Genomic DNA, 24493 nt, shown 5'->3' on the forward strand with positions numbered 1-24493 from the left:
AAGAAAATTAGCATTATCTCTCTCTAAAGTAGCATCATATAGCATAACCCTAAAAGTACACCCTGGTACTTTGATAGCTGGCTTTTCACTGATGCACTGCAAAGCCTGCTGTCAGTCAAAGTGCCAGTGTGTGTTTACAGCTGCCGCTCACCGTACTGTAAGCTATGACTGTAGCCACGCCTGTATGATTGAAAGCTAGAAGTTTTCACTCCTTTCCTGGAATGCAACTACTGTGCACAAAGTCTGGTGTTCGAGCTCCAAAAGAAACCAGCTGTAAACATAAAAGTTCTCAGTGAAGGAGAATAACATCAGATAGAAAAAGCAAGTCAATTGCAAACTTGCTTATTTTCATAATTTTCTCTCTGTGGTGCAGTTTCAGTACAGCATCCAAGCACCTTTCTAATGCTATTCACCTGCATATTAACTCGATATCGTTCCCTTAAAACTTGACCTACAGAGTTTGTGCTCCATAGTCCAAAGGTAGATTAACAGGCAGTAGTAAGGAGTAATGGTAGATCAATAGCCAGTAGTAAAAACAGAAAAATAAAAATCACAATGGTGCCAGATCTATCACATGATGATTAGTGAGTGACTGAAGGACCCTCCTGACTATCATGGATTTGGATGAAATTCTGTAATTTTTTTATGGGATCTTCCAATGGAGCCTTGATCACAAATGTAAATCTAGGTTAAAGGATTTAAATCTACTAGACAACCCCTTCTTAATAGGCTGATAATCAGCTGTAGTCTTTCAATAGTCCATCAGAGTAGAAGTCTGTTCTGACTATTGGGAGATACAGTGCCAAAATCACAAGTCTGGGGCCAGTCTAGGAGTTAAGTATTACATTTTTTATTTTGTTCCGTGCCTGGGAACTATTAAAGAAGGTGTTGTGCAATAGTAGAAACCCTGTCAACTTTTTCCCTTTTTATCATACAGAAAAGTAGCTTGTTACTAATTATGCTAAAAGATATACAATTATATATTTACCTGAATGTATATTCTCCATTAATTGCAGGATGGTGGAGTACTCCTTGGATCTCCAGAACATTAATTTATCTGCTATTCGTACTGTGCGTGTCCTAAGACCCTTGAAGGCCATCAACAGAGTTCCTAGTAAGTGTCCTTTCTGCTCTAGGTATGGTGTCCTGAGACTCTTTAGTTGCTGCCTAAATACAGGTCCCAACATATTCTACCACATTGCTTTGTTGGGGTATGCTGGGAATGGTAAATTATCAACTGAAAAGTTGTCAGTTTCCTTAGAATTTTCTTCTCAAATATCTTTGAACTTTTCATTTTTTCTTGTTACGGGTGAGAAGTTGGTGGAATATGGGGGTGTATTATCTTTGTCTGGGACCCCTTTTAGCTCTTTGTCTGCATATTTACATGCTATCTTTATCATAATTTTGACAAAAAGATTTATTGTCACACTTTTTTATAACTTTATGATAATCATTTAAGCTATGTACATTAACAGGGCGGTTCAGACTAAGAGCTAGGGGAATCCACTACATGTACCGACCCCTCTATCTGTATTATTGTACTGTCTGTCTGTGCATACTGTACTTCTTCTCTCAGGGCCAATTCCGCCTTTAGCTCTCCATCTCATCGCCTGTCTTTCTCCGGCCAATCAGCGGCTTGCCTTTGTTACTAAGCCCCGCCCATTCCATGCGTCCTCGTCCAATTGTGTCACGTAAGTGCTTGATTCTTTTACGTACCTAAATGTTTCTCTTGGCTGGTTGTTTTCACTGCTTTGAAACATTGCACCCTCCATCTGGTTTTATTTTATTTCAGAATTTAAAAAAATGTAAAGCATGAATAAAACAAACCAACGTAATACAATTGTAAGTTGTGAACAATAAAATGGGAACAATAACAATGCACTACAGACATACTTCTAAAAGAAAAATAAAGAGGCTATACTGTATAAACTGTTAAGACTTCTGATGAAGTGAAACCAACAATTACAAACATGTAGATTAATTTTAGTGATGAGGGGATCAGGAAAAACTCAAGTTAGCCTCATTTTGCATCTTTCCCAGGTTTACAAAGAAGTTATTCTCTGTGATTTTAAAGTCTCTTATTATGGAACCCTGCAATCTCCAGCTGTCAGCTTTATCATGGCTGGTTATCAAGAATAGAGGGGTCCCCACACTGTGTTTTTTAAATAAATGATTAAACAAACAGTGTGGATTTCCCTCATTTTTGATAACCAGCCAAGCTAAAGTAGGCAGCAGGAGGCTGGTATTCTCAGGTTGGTAAAAGGGCCATGGATATTGGCCCCCCAGCCTAAAAATAGCAGTCCGCAGCCACCCCAGAAAAGCTGCATCTCTTAGATGCTCCAATTCTGGCACTTTGCCCCGTTCTTCCCACTTGCCCTGTAGCTAGAGAAACGCCTCTCCATTACTAACCCTCATATTGTCAATAACAGACACCCAGAATAAAATCCTTTATTTGAAATAAAAATACACACCAATTTACAAATTTATTTAAAAATAATTAACAGAGTTTATACTCACCTTACACCCATTCCATTGAACCTGCGGTCCCCTGTCCAAGGGTAGATTAACAGGCAGTAGTAAGGAGCAATGGTAGATCAATAGGCAGTAGTAGAAACAGAAAAATAAAAATCACAATGGTGCCAGATCTATCACATGATGATTAGTGTCTGAAGGACCCTGCTGACTATCATGGATTTGGACCAAATTCTGTCTTTTATTCTATGAAATCTTCCAATGGAGCCTTGATCACAAATGTAAATCTAGGATAATGGATTAACGACTACTACACAACCCCTTCTTAATAGGCTGATAATCAGCTGTAGCCTTTCAATATTCCATCAGAGTAGAAGTCTGCTCTGACCATTGGGAGATACAGTGCCAAAATCACAAGTCTGGGCCCAGTCTAGGAGATAAGTATTAACTTTTTTATTTTGTTCCGTGAATGGGAACTATTAAAGAAGGAGTTGGGCAATAGTAGAAAACCCTAAACAGCCCAGCACATGATACAGCACTGGAATCAGGGTCTCATCCCCTACATCAAGGTGCTGTCAGTTTACATAGCAGATTCCCCTTAATGGTTTTGTCCACTATTTAGACAAACCCTTCTAAATCCCTATATTTCCACCAAGTAAAATAATAACACTTATACCCACTTGTGGTGCTGGCACTGTTCAAGCAGCATCTACACAATCTCTCCTGGGGTTCACTTGACTTTGTCAGGTCACAAGATCACTGTGGCAAATCAGCGTTGGTTTCACATTACTGTTCTATAGACGTAATTAACTTCCAGAGGAAATCAGACCTACGACTGCTCTCTCATTTCCTCTGGATGCCTTAATTTGTCCCAAGGAGGGGAGAGGGAAGCGGATGCTGATTGGCCTCAGGGATCACATGACATAACAATATCATGTGATCACCGGGAGATCCAGTGGCAACATTGCTGAAATGGCATAAATCCTACACAGAAAAAGGAGTACAAGTCCAAACAGAAATCAATAAAATAAATATTTTATTAATAAATAGATAATAGTAACCTCTATAAGGACAGACATGAACAAGGCACAGACAAAATCTCATGTGTGGGAAAGCATCGCCACTGTAGTAACAAAAAGGGCTATCCAGCCGACCATAGAAGCACAATCCATACACCCTGTTAGAATCGTACAAATCCAATGAATTTTATAATACAGGGGCAAATATATAGATTTAGTCAGCAAAATAGGCAGAAGGCATGAGATGTTCCATCAACCTTCATTCTAACCTGCCAGACATACTGGAAAGTATAAGTGAATACCCCTTTAAGGACCGCTGCACTCACCCATGAAAGTATCTAACAGTGCATGCTAGATAGCAGCCCCAACGCGCGTTTCGCGTGGGCTTCTTCAGGGGGGCTGGTTTTTCTATTGCAGAAATGACACTGACACCGGAAGTGAGTATAGGTGTTGTAATTTTACTTGGTGGAAACAGAGACTTGGAAGGGGTTGTCTGAGAAGTGGGAACCAATGTGTTGTACTGTTGTGGTAAGGATCTATAATGAACCATATTTGTTACTATTTTTATGACAATAACTACTTTTATTAGGCATAATTTTGCAGATATAAAACTGTTCTAGAACTGCTGGTGCCAGAACAAATTTCTAAAAATGTTCAATCAGTCAGAAGCTAGATGGTCAGAGGTTTTCCATTTCTGATTCAGTCAGGTCACGATAAAAAGTTCAATTAACCTGTAGAGTTACCAGATCACTTGCAATGCTGTAGAGGCTTTTATATCTGAGGCTTAATAGTAACAGGCCTAATGCAGTCTATTACAGAGGAATTAGAGATGCTCTCATCCCGGTGAGGATGGTACTCCAGTCACTAGAGAATCATCAGCACACAATGGGGTTCTAATGAGACCTGCACAAGTCTCCAGGCGCATGATTACATCCTACGTGACACCGCCAGAAACTGCTAACCTGAAAGAATGATTGTTCAGACCCTTGAGTGAATAAAGCCGTATGCCAGAAGATTAAGGAACTCTTTATCTGCCAATATAAAGATATTGGCATGGCATGCTCCAAATTAACCTACAATTTGGTCTTGTTTTGTGTCTATTCCCTTAACACGAAACTTGCTGATTTTATCAGAAACCTTCAGGCTTTAGTTGTTTTTGGCATGCAGAATAACATAGCTTGCTCTGCTTTTCTACCCGAAGGAATAAAAACACATAAATCTAACAACTTCTTATGGGAGGACAATTTCTGTCCATTGAGGACCCTAAACATACATTTACACTTCTTTTGCAATGGTCACAGGTGATCGGAGTCAGTTCTGTACAGAGTAGGTGCAGGTTGTGCTATACAGCCAGCACCTGCATCGAAGGGCACATGTAACACGGTCGACAAGTGCACGGAATGCTCCGACTGGCTGGCGGCTCTCCTGTATTTCTATGCAGCTGTCACGCTTCGGTCAGGAGAGCCGCCAGCCAGTCCGTGCACAGCAATGCTATCAACGTCTGTGTTATCCGGCCGTCTGTCCGTGACTTACCAGCAGCGATCAGAGCTAGATTGCTAACGTTGAACCACTTAAATGCCTCTGTCAGTCTCTCAATCCAGCTTTTAAGTGGAGCAATCACATAACGCAACCATTGTGACTCCCAACGCCACCATCCACCCCCACAACATTGTGATAGGTCATTTTTACTAAACAATGAATACCATAGAATCGGAACTAAAAAAAACAATGGATGTTGAATAGCGCTTTTTTTTTAGCATTTTCCAATATTTGAATTTTTCATTTTTCAGTAAGTTATATGGTCAAATAAATTGTGTGATTCAAAATGGCAACTCATATATTTTGAAGATAAAATGATAAAGTTAGGACTTTTGGAAAAAGGGTGGGAAAAAACGAAAGCGTAAAACTGTAAAAATCACTTGGTTGGGAAGGGGTTAATAAATTTGTAGCAATTCATTCAAACGTTTTTTTTTTTTAATTGGTGCACGAAAATCTCAGTCTTAAAGGGAACCTATCACCCCGTTTTTTTCGGTATGAGATAAAAATACTGTTAAATATGGCCTGAGCTGTGCATTACAATAGTGTAGTTTGTGGACCCCGATTCCCCACCTATGCTGCCGAAATACGTTACCAAAGTAGTCATTTTCGCCTGTCAATCAGGCTGGTCAGGTCGGATGGGCGTGGCTTCTTCCCCCAGATATTGCGCAGTTTTCCGTTGGTGGCGTAGTGGTGTGCGCATGTCCAACGTCCCCAATCCTGCACGGGGGGGTGAAAATAGCAGCGATGTCCGTTATTCCATTGGTGGTCGGTGGGCGCGGCCATCTTCCTTTGGCCGCGCGTGCGCAGAAGCGGCGCTCTGCTGGCCGCGGCTTCAGGAAAATGGCCGCCGCGATCTCCATCTGCGCACGCGTGGCATCCCGCGGCCATTTTCCTGAAGCCACGGCCAGCAGAGCGCCGCTTCTGCGCACGCGCGGCCAAAGGAAGATGGCCGCGCCCACCGACCACCAATGGAATAACGGACATCGCTGCTATTTTCACCCCCCCGTGCAGGATTGGGGACCTTGGACATGCGCACACCACTACGCCACCAACGGAAAACTACGCAATATCTGGGGGAAGAAACCACGCCCATCCGACCTGACCAGCCTGATTGACAGGCGAAAATGACTACTTTGGTAACGTATTTCGGCAGCATAGGTGGGGAATCGGGGTCCACAAACTACACTATTGTAATGCACAGCTCAGGCCATATTTAACAGTATTTTTATCTCATACCGAAAAAAACGGGGTGATAGGTTCCCTTTAAGAAATTTGCTTCCTTTTTCTCTAAAGAACTAAAGCTGATCAATTGGCTCGACTACAAAATCTATAGGAGCATGTAAGGCCATGTTCGCACTCCACAGCCATGTTGAGGCTTTAACCACAGCACCCTTGTTCTTTCCACTATTTCCCTGCACAATTACTTAATCATGCAAGGGCACAACTTTTTCACCTACAGAACCGTGTGGCCATTATGATCGTCCACAGGGTCTTGCAGGAAAAAAACAAATATTTCCCTGCACGAGTAAGAGATTATGCAGAGAAACAATGGAAAGACCAAAGAAGTATAGGTCTTCTGTGGCTTTTGTCACCTACTCTAAACATAAGGAGAAAGAGACCTGATTCCAGCGATGAGTCATTTATTGGGCTAGTTGCTGTAGCCGCCTCCACTGATTGGCAGCTTTCTGTATATTAGAACCACAATAGTAACACCTTCTGGGATAATAAAGAATTTTTCAATATAAAAAATATATATAATATTACATTAAAAATACCCGGTGCACTAAAAAGCAAGTGAGTAAATAATTACTCATAAAGTGAGGAAAACCAACACCATGGAGGACCATAAAAATCCCAGACAAGAGTAATAAAAATTAAAATGCCTTTATTAATATAAGTAGCAATAGCAATAGAAATAATGCATTAAAAGTGTGCACACAGCATAGCAACAATAGTAATGAATGTATCAGACTTAAAATTAAAAAATATACTAAGACCAAAGGTGACCCATTAGACCGCAATATATATTACCTCCTGCTAAAACAACAGTACTATTTATAGCTATTATAATAAGGGACTAAAATATATGTGGATAATAATAAAAAAGCCACAATTCTGCCAAAAGTGCAACAAGTGCCATATCAGAAAAGTGCAATCATAAACTGATGATCTCCATATAGGAGTAAAGTGCAAAGTGGCAAACGTAAAAAGCAATGGAAAAAAAATAAAAAAATAAAAAGGGGGCCTATGCCTTTAAGGCCCACATATAATAATAATCATCAAATGCAGCAAAATGCAGAGTGCCAAGATAAATGTATCAAGGGTGGTGAGGTGATAGGAGGGCTATACCTTTAAGGTCCGTCTGGTCACTGTTGTGTGCGCACCCCGACGCGCGTTTCGGAACTATTTTCCTTCGAAGGAACACACAGCTCAGCCTTTAGAGAACTGCTAGATCTGCAGCAGAGAAAGCTGTGATCTTACACAAAGAGGCCCAGTACAGTAAGTGATACATTGTTGGAATCAGGGTCTCCCTACATCATAGTGCTCTCAGATAGGGTAACAAAAACTTGGTGACAGGTTCTCTTTAAGCTTCTTATTGGTGTATTCTTAATCCTACATAACTCTTGCATGCTATTATTTAATTTTTAGACATATTAAGTATTTTTGGATACATTTTTATCAATCAACTTTGCTTCAAGAACAAATAAAAAAAAACATAACTGCCTTTGAAGAGTTTGCAGTCTATTAATAAAGGGTGGGGGCGCTATTGTTAAGTAGAGAAGGAAGTACGGGCCTGTAAATATACAGCTTGTCTCATCAGTAAAATAAATGAATGCATTAATCTGAGGGCAGGTTGTTGTTTTTTAATCATTCTGCTTTATTCAGAAACAAACTATGACATGAAGGATGAAGCATGCAGATTTTCTTTGCAATACATCCTATTATAAATGCTGCATAAATATCTTTTCCCATATTGCCCATATAGTCCCAAGGGGTTGATTTGTTCTTCCACCCTTTTGTCTGTTATGTGCCTTCATCCGTAAAGGTTACAATTACAGTAAAAGAGGTTGATCAACACTGTTCCCGCCACAGGAAGCAATATCCTAGTTCCGGTAATGTAATCAATTGCTTTCAGAAAGTGTATGCTGCGTGTGAACTTTCTTTATATACGACATAGGACAGAGAATCTTAATTGGACCTTGCACGGCATAAGGGACTGTATTATAGCGGGAAAGCACTCAACTAAAAATGTGTCTGACAACTTGCGTTAGATGGAAAAATATATATCAGCATCAAGGCTGGAAACTAGTTAGGTGTGAGAAGCATTGATAATATTTTACTCGTACAAGCTCTTCTTCCAGGACAGCTAGATTTACAATTTTGAGTATTAGTTTGCAAATGCCTATCGGAAATAACCACAGAGAAAAAAGATGGATAGCTCTCAGTCTTCCATCTACCTGGGATATTGTACAGCCTTTGAATAGTCATGGGCTCCCAGCGCCGTGTTATCATCTCTATAACGGCATTTCTTTTATGTGGACATGACCTTTGCTTGACTTGAATCATTTAAACGTTCAGACACTCTGAAGAAGTTTGTGTTTTATTCTTGGTCTTGTGTATACTTAGCAGATCTTCCGTTGACTATTGCTTCTGAAATACCAATGCATCAAGATGAGAAAAATGTGCCATCCATCTGATTTACCTCTATAATCTTTCATGATTGACACACAAAATGTTGCTAGTCTAGGACATTGTTTCTGCCTCCATAGACTTGTACACTATTATGATCAGGTTCCTTTATCACTCTCTATTTCCTCTTACCCTCTTGTATTTTTCAAGAATTACAAGCTTCTCAGTTCAGAAATTTGCACAAATTTATTTGCCGTTAATCTATTATTTGGGGGGAAATTTGGCAAAATAGGTGAATTTGAATTTTGAAAGATCAACACATCTCAACCAGAAATGTTGACATGCAGCAATTAGTTTTTAGGGGTAAAGCATACATTTCAAAAATTAGCCACAACATCTGGTTCTAAGTGTCAAGAGTCTCCTAAATATCAGCTATGTTTTACTTTGGCAGCCACAAGGCAGTTAGCCGGTCACTTGTGGTATATATAATGAAGGACTTTCTATTTGATGCTTGCGCACAGTAAGAGAATCAGCTGAGTGACACTGTGAAGTGACACCGCATAGCAGTCCACAGTTCTGGAACCTTACCTTTTTGACACTAAATCCCTTATTCTATGCTGAAACTACGTGAGACTTTATCTGATCAGGTGGCAGTTTTTGGTTTATTTATCATATGATACATTTGCAACCTTAATATCAAATTTCATATCTTTTTGAGTTGTATCAGAATAAAATAATAATTATGTGGTCCTTACAATAAGAAATGTTATGTTATAGCTATTTTACGTGTCACACTCATAGTTTTTTGATATTGGATCTATACAAGAGGTGTCAAACTGCATTCCTCGAGGGCCGCCAACAGGTCATCTTTTCAGGATTTCCTTGTATTGCACAGGTGATAATTTAATCACCTGCACAGAATGATTCCAGCACCTTGTGGAATGCTAAGGAAATCCTGAAAACATGACCTGTTGGCGGCCCTCGAGGAATGCAGTTTGACACCTCTGATCTATACTGTATTTGTGTTATCCATTATCTGATTTTGTTCTCCTATTTACTGGTTTCCAGTTATATTAGGGGCACTTTGCCCTGAGCACTTCACTATTAAACATACTATTTCTGCTATGTTATGGCCTTTCTGGCATTCCCAGAATCATTGCTCTCACTACGTATGCTCGCCTCTCCGTTACTTATACTTTCATGAGATCATTTTGACTTTAATTAAATCTACACAGCGACATCTTACATTTTGTAGGAATCTGTTAGCTCAACCCTGACCATATGAAGTTAATTTTCTCTTCAATATCCTGTCTTATATATATTTAATTTTCACAATGTAAAGGTATCATCTGGAGTTTGATTGCTTACTTGCTGTTCCATACTAAAATAAAAGGCTCTTCAGTAGTGGATTCGGCAAATTAGTCACTAGAATTAGTCACCGTGAAGCATATTGTTTCTGTTAACACAGTGCAGGCATCTGGTGAACAATAGATACTTCTAGCTTATGATAGCCTTACATTATATCTTATTCCACTTACCATGAAAACATTTATGGCAGGCTCAAACCGGCTCATGGGAGAATAGATAAATTGTCCGGTAGGCCCCTGTTAGGAGTGAGCCCCAAGTTCCTGACTGATTTTCATGAGCAGTCCTTGGCACAGTATACTTGCAGCATTATACAGGCAGGCCACCTGCCGTAGCATGAACATGGATCATCAAAACAGTCATAAAGGCCACCTCTGGGATCCTTATTTAATTGGTGGATAGGGGTCCACAAGTTGCACCCCACTACATCCTCCATATACTTAAGTGAAGTTGTAGCTGTGCACTTAACTATCTATCCATTTAGAAACATGGAGAATGTGTTTGCTGGTCAGGTAATATTTGCTTGTAGGTCTAAAGTTGACCCTCAGAATCAATTGGTACTGGTGGGTCCTTGGCATCCCAGTCTGACAATGAGATATGGTATCATTTCCAGTTCCAATTTTTCTAATCTGTTTAACGGATTGGATGAGATTTGAGAAAAGGTCTTGTTTTCCAAAAAAACAAAAATTATACATGAGCATGCTTAAATGGACCACTGTTTTACACATAGCTGCAGGCCCAGAAGTGAGAGTAAACCCAACTCCATCAGACATTTAGAATCTCCCATTTAAATGGTCAACTTTATGGATGTTTGCAACCCTGATCTGCTGCTAGATTGGCTGTGCTTGAGCCTTTCAACAAGCTTTATTGGGATGATAAAATGATAAACCCTAACAAGAAACCGGACATATAGTAAATAGTCTGTCTTCGGGGTCGGGTATTGAACACTAGAATTTCGGTACAAACCCCGAACTTTCCAGTTTGGGTTTGCTCAAAGAGCAAAGAGTTTGTATGTTCTCTCCGTGTTTGCGTGGGTTTCCTCCGGGCACTCTGGTTTCCTCCCACATTCCAAAGACATACTGATAGGGAATTTAGATTGTGAGCCCCATCAGGGACAACGATGATAATGTGTGCAAACTGTAAAGCGCTGCGGAATATGTTAGCGCTATATAAAAATAAAGAATATTATTATTATTATTATTATTATTACAAAGACTACAAACAGTGAAGAGATACGTCAAAAAAGCCTAGAGTGAACACTAGACCAGAGGTATGGCATGACACAGGTTAGTGATGATGTGATTATGATTTTTTTTCCATTTTATTTATTTTTTATCAAAAGACACAGCACATTCAATTTGAGGAGAATAATTTTGCTGCAAATCAAATTTTCCAGTAAAATCTGCTTGATTTGTTGAATTTGAATTTTGATCTGCTGATCGCTACCTTATTAAAGAAAGAATAATATTGATTTTTTTCATCACTCTACATGCGAAGCCTAAAAATGGCACTCATGCATTGTAATATTTATGCAAATTATACCATGAAATATTTCATCACGCATAGAAAAAATAACAATAATACCGGCAGCACTATATTCCTGAAAATGAACAACTATTTCATTTAAGAGAGAATACATTATTGATTATGTATGTAGGGGTCCTACACAATGTATTGTTATCATCCTAGAACTTTTTGTAGATACTGGTCGATTTAGACTCAGGACAATTCAGTCTCATCTTCTACTTGTTATGCTCATAATGAAACACATTTTCTGTGTTGAAGTTTCAGTTAGGTCTAAAATTGAATTTTAGAATAACACATTACTTTTTATTAATGTAGTGTTTCAACTTATAAGAGATAATAGGCTAAACATAATGCTGCAATGTTTTCTCATTGGTTTTATTATGAACACACATCTTCATCTTTGTCCTAGTTTTCATGGAAGATTTTGCTTAAGCAGGGAGGTGGCTCCTTGTAAGAGCTCATTCCGGCTTCAGTATTTTTCATGTACGAGACAAATGGACCGATTATTCTGATCAGATTTTGATCAGAATTTGAGTAGAGTGTGCTCCGAGTTTCATATCTGAGTGGTTTTCTCATACGTGGAGAGAAAAAAATGTTTTTCCACCGTTTCACGTCTATTTGTAAAAAACTGACCACCTCTAGATGACATCCGAATTACGTCCAAGAGCAGTCCAGTTTTTTAAATGACCCATAGACTTACATTGCCAATTTTGATTAGACCCTTGGAACAAATTTGGACATGTCTGCGATATTTTTCACTAACCACTCAGTCCGAGGAAAAAATTGGACTCTAATATTGTAATAAATATATACATCAAAATTTTAAAATTTATGAATCAGTTGGGGTTTGTCAGCATTCCTACTGACTGTTTGTAAAGTGGTTTTAATACATTTCTTCTCAAGATAGGTGATTGGAATTGATGCAAACCGAATCTGTGTAAAATTTTAAGAAATTCAATAAACCAAATTAATTCTAACAATTTGGAATTTGATTAACGTAAATCGCAATAAAAATACCTACCGGAATCTTCCCAATATTGCCCACATTACATGGTATAGCGCAGTTAATCCTGGGTCAGGAGCATCTCTGGCGCTCACGAGTTCAGGCGTAGTGCGCCTGAGAGACACAGGTAAGGCTACTTTCACACTTCTGTCTTTTCTGATCCATCACAATAGGTCGATTTTTGAGAATGCAGGATCCTGCAAAAAAATACATAGACTTGTATTAGCGACGGATTGTGACGGATGGCCATCCGTTTCATCCGTCGTGCACTGGATCCGTCGTAAAATAGCAGTCCGTCGTGCAGAGAAAACGTTCATTGTAACGTTTTTTGTGCACGTTGGAAAATCGGTCAGCGACGCATCCTGCACTGTCCGTTGTCTGCTACAATGGAAGCCTATGGACGCAGGATCCGTTGCTGACCGTCACACACAGGAATCCAGCGACGGATCCAGTTTTCCGCTTCTGAGCATGCCCGGAAAGATTTTCGAGTCTGGGAAACAGATCTCTCTCTCTCTCTCGTATTCTGGAAATTTTGCCAGTTCCGAACGACGCATCCGTCATTTCACAGGATCCGTCGCAGATGTTTTTCAATATTTTCATGACGTCCGTCGACACGTCATTTCACTGCACTTCGACGGAAAACAAAAAAAGGAAGTTTAAAAGTAGGCTTAGAAAACCATCTATAATATCTAATTATCTCGATTTCTGGGCTCTACAAGAAATCCAAGATCTTCAAAGGGATGAATTAAAATGAGCACACAAAATTAGATGCAAAAGAAAATACATTTAATAACCATAAGCGTAATAGAACAAAAAGTACAAAAATTTCACAAATACTGCCAAATAGCCTTCAGTGTCCAGGACATAACTATTGCTAAACATTAAAATTAGGAAAAAAACTTAATTGTAAGGCACTCAGTTGCTAATGGAGTCATAGTCACTGAGATTCAGGCGTTAAAAGTTCATCAGGAGAAACACACTGGCAGAGAGAAAGGTTGGCAGATAATATTATTATATTAATATATCAGAGGTTATTATGTGTTTGGGCGCAATGTACCCAAGGGGCCATTTCCAAGAAAACACTCTCATTTGTATTAAAACCTGGCTTATTTCTACAAAATATCCACAAACTTTGCATTATTCATTCATAAAATCAGCAAAATAAAAATTTTGGATGAACCCCCCCCAGAAAGTATGAACCTTCAATAGTGAGAATTTTCAGGTGCAATGAGCCTAAGAAGTCACAGAGGTTAAGCCTGCTCTTCGCAAGGATGACGGTAAAACTGAGTGGTGGGGGTGTTTCAAGCAACACCTAAAGATAGGAAGGTACTGGGAGGGGTGGGATCCCATGTGGCCTTGGAGAGGAGGGAGAAACAAAAAATATGTGAGCTGTGCCTAACACAGGGTTAATCAGGAGATAGTATCTCAGCCTCTATAAAAGCAAAGGCAAGGAATGCAGCAGCCATTTAGGGTGATTCTGAAGAGTAAGAGGACATCAAGGCTCACAGCTCTGCAATAGAGATAGAGAAAGCCTAAAACATTGGACAAATACTCCAGATAGTAATATGTGGTGCAACTATGGTGCTGAAGAAAATGACAATAGTAGTCTGCCACAGGTAGACAGCCACACAGCTCCTGCCTGTTCATTGGGTTTTACAGCTATACTCTACTTCTGCTGTCAAGGCTGCCAGTGCTGACCTTACAAACCCAGACATCTCTTTGCCTGTTCTGTTATATTCTACAGTGTGCGATTATTGCCACTGTTGCTTAAATTGCCAATAAACAGTTGCACATTTCTTTTCTGTTCCATCTAATTCTATACTGTGCGGTTGCTGCTGCTTCTGCTACCACTACTGATAGACAGCCACAGATCTGCTGCCTGTCCCATCATATTCTATACTTTCCTGCTGCTGCTGATTCATAGACAGGCACGCATCTCCTGCTCGTCTATTATACTGCACAGTTGTAGTGTACTGCTGCTGGGAACCATACTCTAATTTTTAAAAAGGGATAATATTTGCTTCTTCGCTTACCAATTAGCAAACCTGTTTATGCTCCCAAAAAAGGGGTAATTTTTGTATGGCTTGTTAAAAAAGGCTACTGATTTGTATATATCTATATATTTCATATAGTGATTTAAATTTTTGTATGTGCATTATCTATCATTTGTTTCATTATTTGCTAATTAACACCATATACTGAAACATATTCATAATCCCTCTAATTTTTTTTATTATCTGAGTCAAGATTTTGTTTTTATTTTCTATTCATGATTATATAGGTGACTATTATGCTTGTGCTTCTGCTGATAATATTCAGAAAAATGCTTTATAGCAGCCATATGGACAATAGCAACCTGTAGCCTATCGATGACCCCTTGGAATCTATTGTAGAGTTTTGTGAGCATGCTCTGTAACCTGTGCAGGTGTCACTGTACAGGGAGTGGAGGCAATGACCTGTCTCCATCGCCTATTGTTAATTTTGTGATTGGTGTTCTTTTTCATTGTATTATGCTGGTGATGATAATAAGATGACTGACAAAAAATTAGACCTATACATTACTGAGAGTGTCAGATTAATACAATGCTCTAATGCCTGAGTGACAGCTGCTAGATTCCATAATGATAGTGATATAGAAAATAAAAAGATCATCAGTGTTTAAAAAAATATATCTATAATATAACGCTGGGAGCGTCACTCTGTCCGAAGCCTCTATAGACTGTGCAAGCGCAAGCGCCGGCGCAGTCTGGACCCCACAGAGTGACGCTCCCAGGAGATCGCGGTATGCGTAAGCACTGAACGCACATCGCGATCTCCAACGGAGAAGCAGGGATGAGCCAGGAGGGTGAGTATGCTATATTTACCTGTCCCGTTCCACCGATGCACGCTGCTCCATCCTCCACATCCTATGCCTGTGACGTTCAGTTCAGAGGGCGCGATGACGCGCTTAATGCGCGCCGCCCTCTGACTGAACAGTCACAGCCAGAGGATGTGGAGGATGGAGCAGCGCGCATCGGTGGAACGGGGGACAGGTGAATATAGCAAGTGCCGGGGGCCTGAGCTAGCGGCGACTCCGGCACCTGACCCCCACAGCGCGTCGGTGTCCCTGCCTGCTCAGGCCCCCAGCACTCGGCACCCAGCACAGCCACGCACAGCCGCCCGCACTCACCACAGCCACGCACAGCCGCCCGCACTCAGCACAGCCACGCACAGCCGCCCGCACTCAGCACAGCCACGCACAGCTGCCCGCATTCAGCACCGCCACGCACAGCCACCCGCACTCAGCACAGCCGTCCGCACTCAGCACCGCCATGCACAGCCGCCCGCACTCAGCACCGCCACGCACAGCCGCCCGCACTCAGCACAGCCGTCTGCACTCAGCACCGCCATGCACAGCCGCCCGCACTCAGCACCGCCTCGCACAGCCATCCGCATTCAGCACCGCAACGCACAGCCGCCCGCACTCAGCACTGCCACGCACAGCCGCCCACACTCAGCACCGCCACGCACAGCCACCCGCACTCAGCACCGCCACGCACAGCCGCCCGCACTCAGCACAGCCGCCCGCACTCAGCACCAACATGAACAGCTGCTCGCACTCAGCACTGCCATGCACAGCGACCCGCACTCAGCACCGCCACGCACAGCCTCCCACACTCAGCACCGCCACGCACAGCCGCCCGCACTCAGCACGCACAGCCGCCCGCACTCAGCACTGCCACGCACAGCCGCCCACACTCAGCACCGCCACGCACAGCCACCCACACTCAGCACCGCCACGCACAGCCGCCCGCACTCAGCACAGCCGCCCGCACTCAGCACCAACATGAACAGCTGCCCACACTCAGCGCTGCCACGCACAGCCGCCCGCACTCAGCACAGCCACGCACAGCCGCCCGCACTCAGCACAGCCACGCACAGGCACCCGCACTCAGCACTGCCACGCACAGCCACCCGCACTCAGCACCGCCACGCACAGCCGCCCGCACTCAGCACGCACAGCCGCCCGCACTCAGCACTGCCACGCACAGCCGCCCACACTCAGCACCGCCACGCACAGCCACCCACACTCAGCACCGCCACGCACAGCCGCCCGCACTCAGCACAGCCGCCCGCACTCAGCACCAACATGAACAGCTGCCCACACTCAGCGCTGCCACGCACAGCCGCCCGCACTCAGCACTGCCACGCACAGCCGCCCACACTCAGCACCGCCACGCACAGCCACCCGCACTCAGCACCGCCACGCACAGCCGCCCGCACTCAGCACAGCCGCCCGCACTCAGCACCAACATGAACAGCTGCCCGCACTCAGCACTGCCATGCACAGCGACCCGCACTCAGCACCGCCACGCACAGCCTCCCGCACTCAGCACCGCCACGCACAGCCGCCCGCACTCAGCACAGCCACGCACAGCCACCCGCACTCAGCACCGCCATGCACAGGCACCCGCACTCAGCACTGCCACGCACAGCCACCCGCACTCAGCACCGCCACGCACAGCCGCCCGCACTCAGCACGCACAGCCGCCCGCACTCAGCACTGCCACGCACAGCCGCCCACACTCAGCACCGCCACGCACAGCCACCCACACTCAGCACCGCCACGCACAGCCGCCCGCACTCAGCACAGCCGCCCGCACTCAGCACCAACATGAACAGCTGCCCACACTCAGCGCTGCCACGCACAGCCGCCCGTACTCAGCGCCGCAACGTACAGCCGCCCGCACTCAGCACCACCACGCACAGCCGCCCGCACTCAGCACCGCCATGCACAGCCGCCCGCACTGAGCACCGCCGCGCACAGCCGCCTGCACTCAGCACCGCCGCCCGCACTCAGCACAGCCGCCCACACTCAGCACAGCCGCCTGCACTCAGCACAGCTGCCCGCACTCAGCACAGCCGCACTCGGGCAGTAGAGCCGGAGAGAGAAAGATGGGAGCAACATATGGCAGAATGGAAACAGGAACAGGCAGAATGGGTGCAGCACATTACAACAGAATGGGGGCGCAGGATGGTAGCAGCACATGATAGAATGGGGGCACAGGATGGGACCAGCACATGACAGAATGGGGGCGCAGGATGGGAGCAGCACATGACAGAATGATTGCGCACGATGGGAGCAGCACATGACAGAATGAGGGGGGGAAACATGACAGGATGGGGGTGCAGGATGGGAGCACATGACAGGATGGGGCGCAGGATGGGAGCACATGACAGGATGGGAGCAGCACATGACAGAATGAGGGCACAGGATGGGAACAGCACATGACAGAATGGGGGCACACACATGACAGGATGGGGGTGTAGGATGGAGCAGCATATGACAGGATGGGGGTGCAGGATGGGAGCACATGACAGGATGGGGATGCAGGATGGAGCAGCACATGACAGGATGGAGACCATATACCAATATAAATGCTCGCCACCCGGGCGTAGAACGGGTTCAATAGCTAGTACTATATATACTTGTGTATAAGCCGAGTTTTTCAGCACATTTTTTGTGCTGAAAACGCCCCCCTCGGCTTATACACAAGTCACTTGTCTCAGAAAGACGGCGGGGGAGGGGGAGCGGCGAAGCAGCGGGTCACAGAGGCAGGAGCTGGCGGCTGTGGCTAAAGCCTATGCCGCTGCTAAAGAGAAGTGAATATTCATTTCTCTGTAATAGTGCACAGAGGTAGCCGCAGCAGCGGGTTTCGAGCACACATCCTACTTACCTTCTTGCGTGTCCTCGCTGCATCTCATTCGTTCCGGTGCCAGCAGTCCTTCTGGCTGAGCGATCACATGGCTCCACTCATTTAGGTAATGAATATTCACCCCTCTCCACTCCCATAAGCATGGAGTGAATAGTCATTACCTTAATGAGCGGGGCCACGCGATCGCTCAGCTGGAAGAGCTGCTGGTGCTTAAACGAGATGCAGCGAGGGCGCGCAAACAAGGTAAGTAGGATTTTTTTAATAGGAACCATGCATACAAGGTTAGGGGATAAGGAGCTATGCATACAAGGATAGGTAATAAAGAGCCATGCATACAGGGATGGGGGAGCCATGCATACAAGGACAGGGATGGGGAACCATACATATCAGGATAGGGATGAGGAGACAATGCATACCCGGCTTATACTCGAGTCAATAAGTTTACCAAGTTTTTTGTGGAAAATTTACGTGCCTCGGCTTATACTCGGGTCGACTTATACGCGAGTATATGCGGTATATATACTTAAGATATAAACTTAATTTAAGCAATAAGTCCTTTCATGATAACACATTTTCATGTAAGTTGCTGAAAAAGAGAATGGACAGCATCTCCCAAAATCATACATTGATCTAATGCCACTAGGCAAAAATATATATATATATATATATATATATATATATATATATATATATATATATATAACTGATCATGAGGTTCTTAGTTCAACATTCTGATCAGAATGTATGAAGCCCACTGTCATGTCACGGCAAACCTCTTAGTGGGTACCTATCGCCCACTAAGTAAGTACGAACAACTCCTTTGAGTTAATAGTACCAGCAGGGGCGTAACAACAGTCCTGCGGGCCCCGGTGCGAACTTTTGAATGGGGCCCCCCCCCCCCCCCCAAAAAAAAAAAAAAAATGATATACAGACACACGCATACAATGTTAAACTAAGAAGTAAATATCTATTGCAAAAAAAACACCCCCCCCCTAGCTGACCAATAGCACTATGCAGGGCACCCCCCCCCAGCTAAACGATAATGGCACCGGCTCCTGCCGCCCGGACATACCTGGGCCCGGCGATCGGCATCGCCAGGCAGCCCGGGACCTGGGAAGAGCATGGCGCACCCACATGTCGCACCCCCCACATGTCCCACATGTTGCTGCACGTACCTTCACCGCTCGAAGTCCCCCAGGCAGCGCGCGCGCGCCTGGCAGCCCCGCGAAAAGGAGGAGGAGGAGCCGAGGAACGTGACGCCGCACGGCCTGCCCCCACAGTCAGGGCCGTATTTAGAGTTTCTGCTGCCCTAGTCCATACTGTATAATGACCGCACATGATGCTCCATACACTGTATAATGACCGCACATGATGCTCCACACTGTATAATGACCGCACATGATGCTCCATACTGTATAATGACCGCACATGATGCTCCATACTGTATAATGACCGCACATGATGCTCCATACTGTATAATGACCGCACATGATGCTCCACACTGTATAATGACCGCACATGATGCTCCATACTGTATAATGACCGCACATGATGCTCCACACTGTATAATGACCGCACATGATGCTCCATACTGTATAATGACCGCACATGATGCTCCATACTGTATAATGACCGCACATGATGCTCCATACTGTATATTGGCCACAAATGATGCTCCATACTGTATAATGACCCCATATGATGCTCAATAGTGTATAATGACCCCCTCCCATCTTGTATGCATGGCTCATATCCCCCCGCGTATGCATGGCTCATAATTCCCCCCCCCCCCGTATGCATGGCTCATATCCCCATATGCATGGCTCATTTCCCCCCCACCTCCTGTATGCATGGCTCATAATTCCCCCCCTGTATGCATGGCTCATATCCACCCCCCCCCACCCCCCACGCCCCCACGCCCCCACGCCCCCTGTATGCATGGCTCATATCCCCCCCACCTCTTGTATGCATGACTCATATTCCCCCTATGCATGGCTCATCACTCCCCACTACCCCCCCCATGCATGGCTCATCACTCTCCCCCCCCATGCATGGCTCATCACTCCACCACCCCCCTCCGCTCCCCGCTCCTTCTCCCATGGCACGGGCGGCTTACCGTCCTCCTTCAATCCCCCCTGTCCTCTGTCCCTCATACTCACCTGTCAGCTGACAGTCTCACACCAAGCGGGCGCGCCGACGGCGACATCCCTCCGGCTCTCTGTCCCGACTCCCGGCGCACAGGCGCAGGCTCGCAGCTCCTGCTTCCTGCGTGAGCGGTCACGTGATACCGCTCTCATTAAGGCTCATGAATATGCGCATATTCATGAGCCTTAATGAGCGGTACCACATGACCGCTCACTCAGGACGCGCTACAGCTGAGCTAAGCTGAGCTTAGCTGAGACCAGGCATGAGTGACCGGCCGCTCAGCCTGCAATTCATCCTGGCGGCGGCCCGGTAAGCTGCGCCCACGGCGGACTACCGAGGTCGCAGAGGTCGCGGCGGCACCGGGCCCTCTTTTGGGCCCGGGCCCTGGTGCAGCCGCGACCTCTGCGACCCCGGTAGTTCCGCCCCTGAGTACCAGCAAAAGCATAAAACTTTGTAAGATTAAGTTGGCACATAGAGTTTTTTGGTGAGTTTTTGACTTTGTGTGTTTTTGCTGTGAAAACACAGGTTATTCTCGTTCTAGCAAATTAGATTAGATTAATAGAAATCTCATGTCCATTGTGATCTTTTTATGTTGCATAAACTGTCATGTGGTGTATTTTTTAAATCAGCAATATGTCAATTTCTTTTGCAGGTACTCTGTGTTTTATGTGTGGATTTTCCCGTTAGAATTGCATTAAAATGGGGAAAATCTTCAGGTAAAAAACACATGTCTGAATCAATAAAGTTTTGTTAAAAGCTAAATATCAGGAGGTATAAAATATATAGTATTAAAATGTGATAAAAACACGTGTAAAAAACATAACCAGAAATGTAATGAAAAACTCAAGTACGGTAACCTAATTTAGCTAATAGGTGCAGAAATGCTGCCAAAAATCTGCAACATGAAAAACACATCAAATACTCATCATGGGAACGTAGACTAATATAGTGTATGCTAGGCGTCGGGATTCTCCCGCTGCACGGGAAAGATACCAAGCCTTATCTGCCTCTATAGTCTCCTATTCATCTTCAGCAGCTGCAGGTGCTGCTGAGCATAGACGTTGGTCTCAGTGTCTTGCTCAGGCTCGTGGTGTTCACTTGGTTACTGCTGGCTCTCCAGCCAAGTCTATAGTAACCAGCCATCAGCCGCGGTGACCGGATGCTCTGGAGTTTATGTCCAGAAATCACCTTACTGAGCATGTCCGTGATGTGGCGTCTTCCTTTTGGTGGACAGACGTCAGCTTCTCTGGTGATGTGGCAGCTCCGGATTGGTCCACGGGCAAGGTCCTGTCCGACTGAACATGAGCCTAGTGTATAAAAGGCTCTCAGGGGTGCACGCCGGGGCGATAGTATCATTTATGTGTGGTTATTGTCAGTGCATACTATACCACTCTGTCTACATGTGTTGTGTGCCTGTCTAGCTTTGGGACACTTTTTGTACACTTTTTGTACACTTAGGCTGGCAGCTAGCGTCAGTGGTGACAATTAGCCATTGGCTTAGCATCTGGTTCCTACATGTGAGCGGTTAGCACAGTGGAGTTCCAGAGCAAGCACAACCCTAGTCAGGGTCTTAAGCTCAGAGCACCTGTTCTGTTTCTGTGTACGAGTGACACAGCTCAGTTGCAGAGCAGCTCTTTCATTTCTATATGCGAGTGTCATAGTTCAGTTGCAGAGCTGCTTTTTTGTTTGGGTGTGTGTGTGAGTGACACAGTTCTGTTTCAGTGCTAGATCAGTCCATGTGCTTGTTCAGTGACGTTTAACTGGAGACAGCACTCAGTACTCGTTTGTGCTGTTCCCCTCTGTGGATTAACAGAGCTTGGAACTCAACCTCCTGCTTACACTGTGTGGTGTTACCTCTGTGTGTCCAAGCAATCGCTCACTGTGTGTTCCGTCATTGTCATCTAGCAGCAGTTATTCATCTCTGCATGGTGGACCCCGGGTTGCGATTGCACTTTATTATTAATAAAGATAAGTATGCCTTCACAGGAGCGCGATGCCGGGGATGCACCAGATCCGGATCTGTGGCACCCATCGGACAATGAAACAATAATGAAACGTATTTTTCTTATCTTACAAGTTGGATCAGAGGTCTATCTACAGCGTTATAGAATGCTATAGAGAAGCCCTGAAAGACGGTGTCCGCATCTTATATCGGCCAAAATTGCTGACAGGTTCGCTTTAAAAAATTGTCTACTTTGTTTTACTTTATACAGTAAATTGGTCCATTGTGGTCTGAAGAAAAAAAATAAACTAACCCACCATACCTCTGCTGCCCATGTCCTAGTTGGTCTCCTTGCTTTCTCTTTCAAACGACGACATTCTGTGGCCACTGCAGCCATTCAGAGGCCACTAATTGGATGCAGAGGTCATGTACCCTCTAAAAGGGAAATAGCCTCTTCAGAGAGGAAGAGAAATTAAACAGGAACCACTTATTTAATGTAGAAATCCTACAAGCTAATATTGACCCTTCAACGAGCTTTGCCACATGACTTAGACTAATAAGTCAAACAGAATCTTAATTTGCAGTCACATGTTTCAGGGTGTTTGCCCCACATGAGTGTAAAGTTGGTGATGTGATTAGGCTGGATGAATGGCATCTGACCGGGGTTTCAAGGTGCAACGTTTCTTCACAAAGAGATATATTTCACCTTAAATCCTCCGTCTGAGATGGAAAGACGGGGATAGCGCTGCTCTATTTTTTTTTTTGCAGTGATCAAGTGATGACCATTGATGGAGTAGGAAGTGATTAGATTGGTGGATAACATAGGCAGCAGCATAGATGATTAGCAGATTGGTGAGTTTGTGGGGTTTTTGTATTTTCAAATGAGTTTTAATGTTTTAATCTTTAGACGGAATAGGTAAAGCAACAAAAATATACCCCTGGTTTAAACTATGCTACCATGACTGTATATAAGTGTGTCTTCTCTGAAGGACTAGGGCTAAAAACTGTAGTGGGGCAAAGATGTCTGTAAAGACTTGTATGATTTGCACTAGATTTAGGATAATTGTTTTTGGATAATACCCTAACACCATGGACTAACCAATCCTACTCTCATTCCAGTATCAAGACTAAGCTCTTAATACATTTAGATCCCTCACTAGGCCATACAAATATCTCCGACAAACTCTGATATCCTTCAGTAAACACTGGTGGGTGTTCATCAAAGCATTATTCCCTTTTAGTTTTTGATCTAAGTGTTTGCTGGAAATCCCTAAGGGAAAGATCAGAGAAAACCATTTCAAAGAGTTTGTACTTCCTCTAAACTTGTTACCATTAGAAAAAAAGAGGCCACGTTTACTCTTCCGAAAATAAACAGGAAAAAAAAAAAGGATAAACCTGACACAGCTTGGGACGCTGCAGGAGGTTTGTCAACATGACTGAATACTCTTGCTGTCAGACGCTAATGAAAAGTGCTTGTGGCAACTGCATTGCAAGGAACTGACTGATAGGATATCTTTATAACTCATGTCAGATTTCCTCAACCGATGCTCTTTTTGTTGCTTCCTTTGGTCAATTGTAAGCACTAAGGTAAAGACTTTAAAGAGCACATCAACACATAGCTTTTCTGTCTTACCTCACTTTTCCCATGTTCAGCATAATTACACTGTGAAACTATATTTTTATAGAATATGCTAATTTTTTGTTTGTGGAAGTAGGTTCGGATTGTGTCTATAGGTGGTGGACGATGTAGCAAACAGGTTTGAGAGTATCTTCTATGTCAGATCCATCTTTTGGTTTTAATGAATTAGAGATACCTAGCAGAATCAAATATGTCAAAAAGACTGCTAGTCATTAATTTGGAGCTTTTTTAAAAATAGCGTACACAGAAATTTGCTTCATTTTTACCATCATTATGTACAATTATTTTGAGTCATTTGATTTACTATACCATTAATGGTGTGGAATATCAAAGGAAACAAAACAGCATGCACTCTGAAGTTTTAGCTTAAATTGGAAGGTAGATACATGAACCCACAAAACTCTTTAGTAAGAAATGCTCTTAAAGAGAGCCTATCATTAGATTTGTCCTGCTTTAACTACCCGACTGATCGATTGCAGCCAGGTATGTTTTGCTCAGAAATTCTAAGGGGGGTTC

The 24493-nt window shown here is 43.9% G+C and overlaps 1 protein-coding gene across 3 annotated transcripts in view; it reads left to right on the forward strand.

Moving 5' to 3' along the window:
• Positions 1 to 24493, forward strand: part of CACNA1I (calcium voltage-gated channel subunit alpha1 I) — a 566555-nt gene that overhangs the window by 138177 nt on the left and 403885 nt on the right. For all 3 annotated transcript variants that reach the window (XM_077277427.1, XM_077277430.1, XM_077277429.1), the window contains exon 3: positions 1017 to 1114. In XM_077277427.1, coding sequence (XP_077133542.1) covers positions 1017 to 1114 — 98 coding nt within the window. The remainder of the gene's footprint in view (positions 1 to 1016; positions 1115 to 24493) is intronic.

The sequence above is a fragment of the Ranitomeya variabilis genome, chromosome 8, assembly GCF_051348905.1.
Source record: "Ranitomeya variabilis isolate aRanVar5 chromosome 8, aRanVar5.hap1, whole genome shotgun sequence".
NCBI lineage: Eukaryota > Metazoa > Chordata > Amphibia > Anura > Dendrobatidae > Ranitomeya > Ranitomeya variabilis.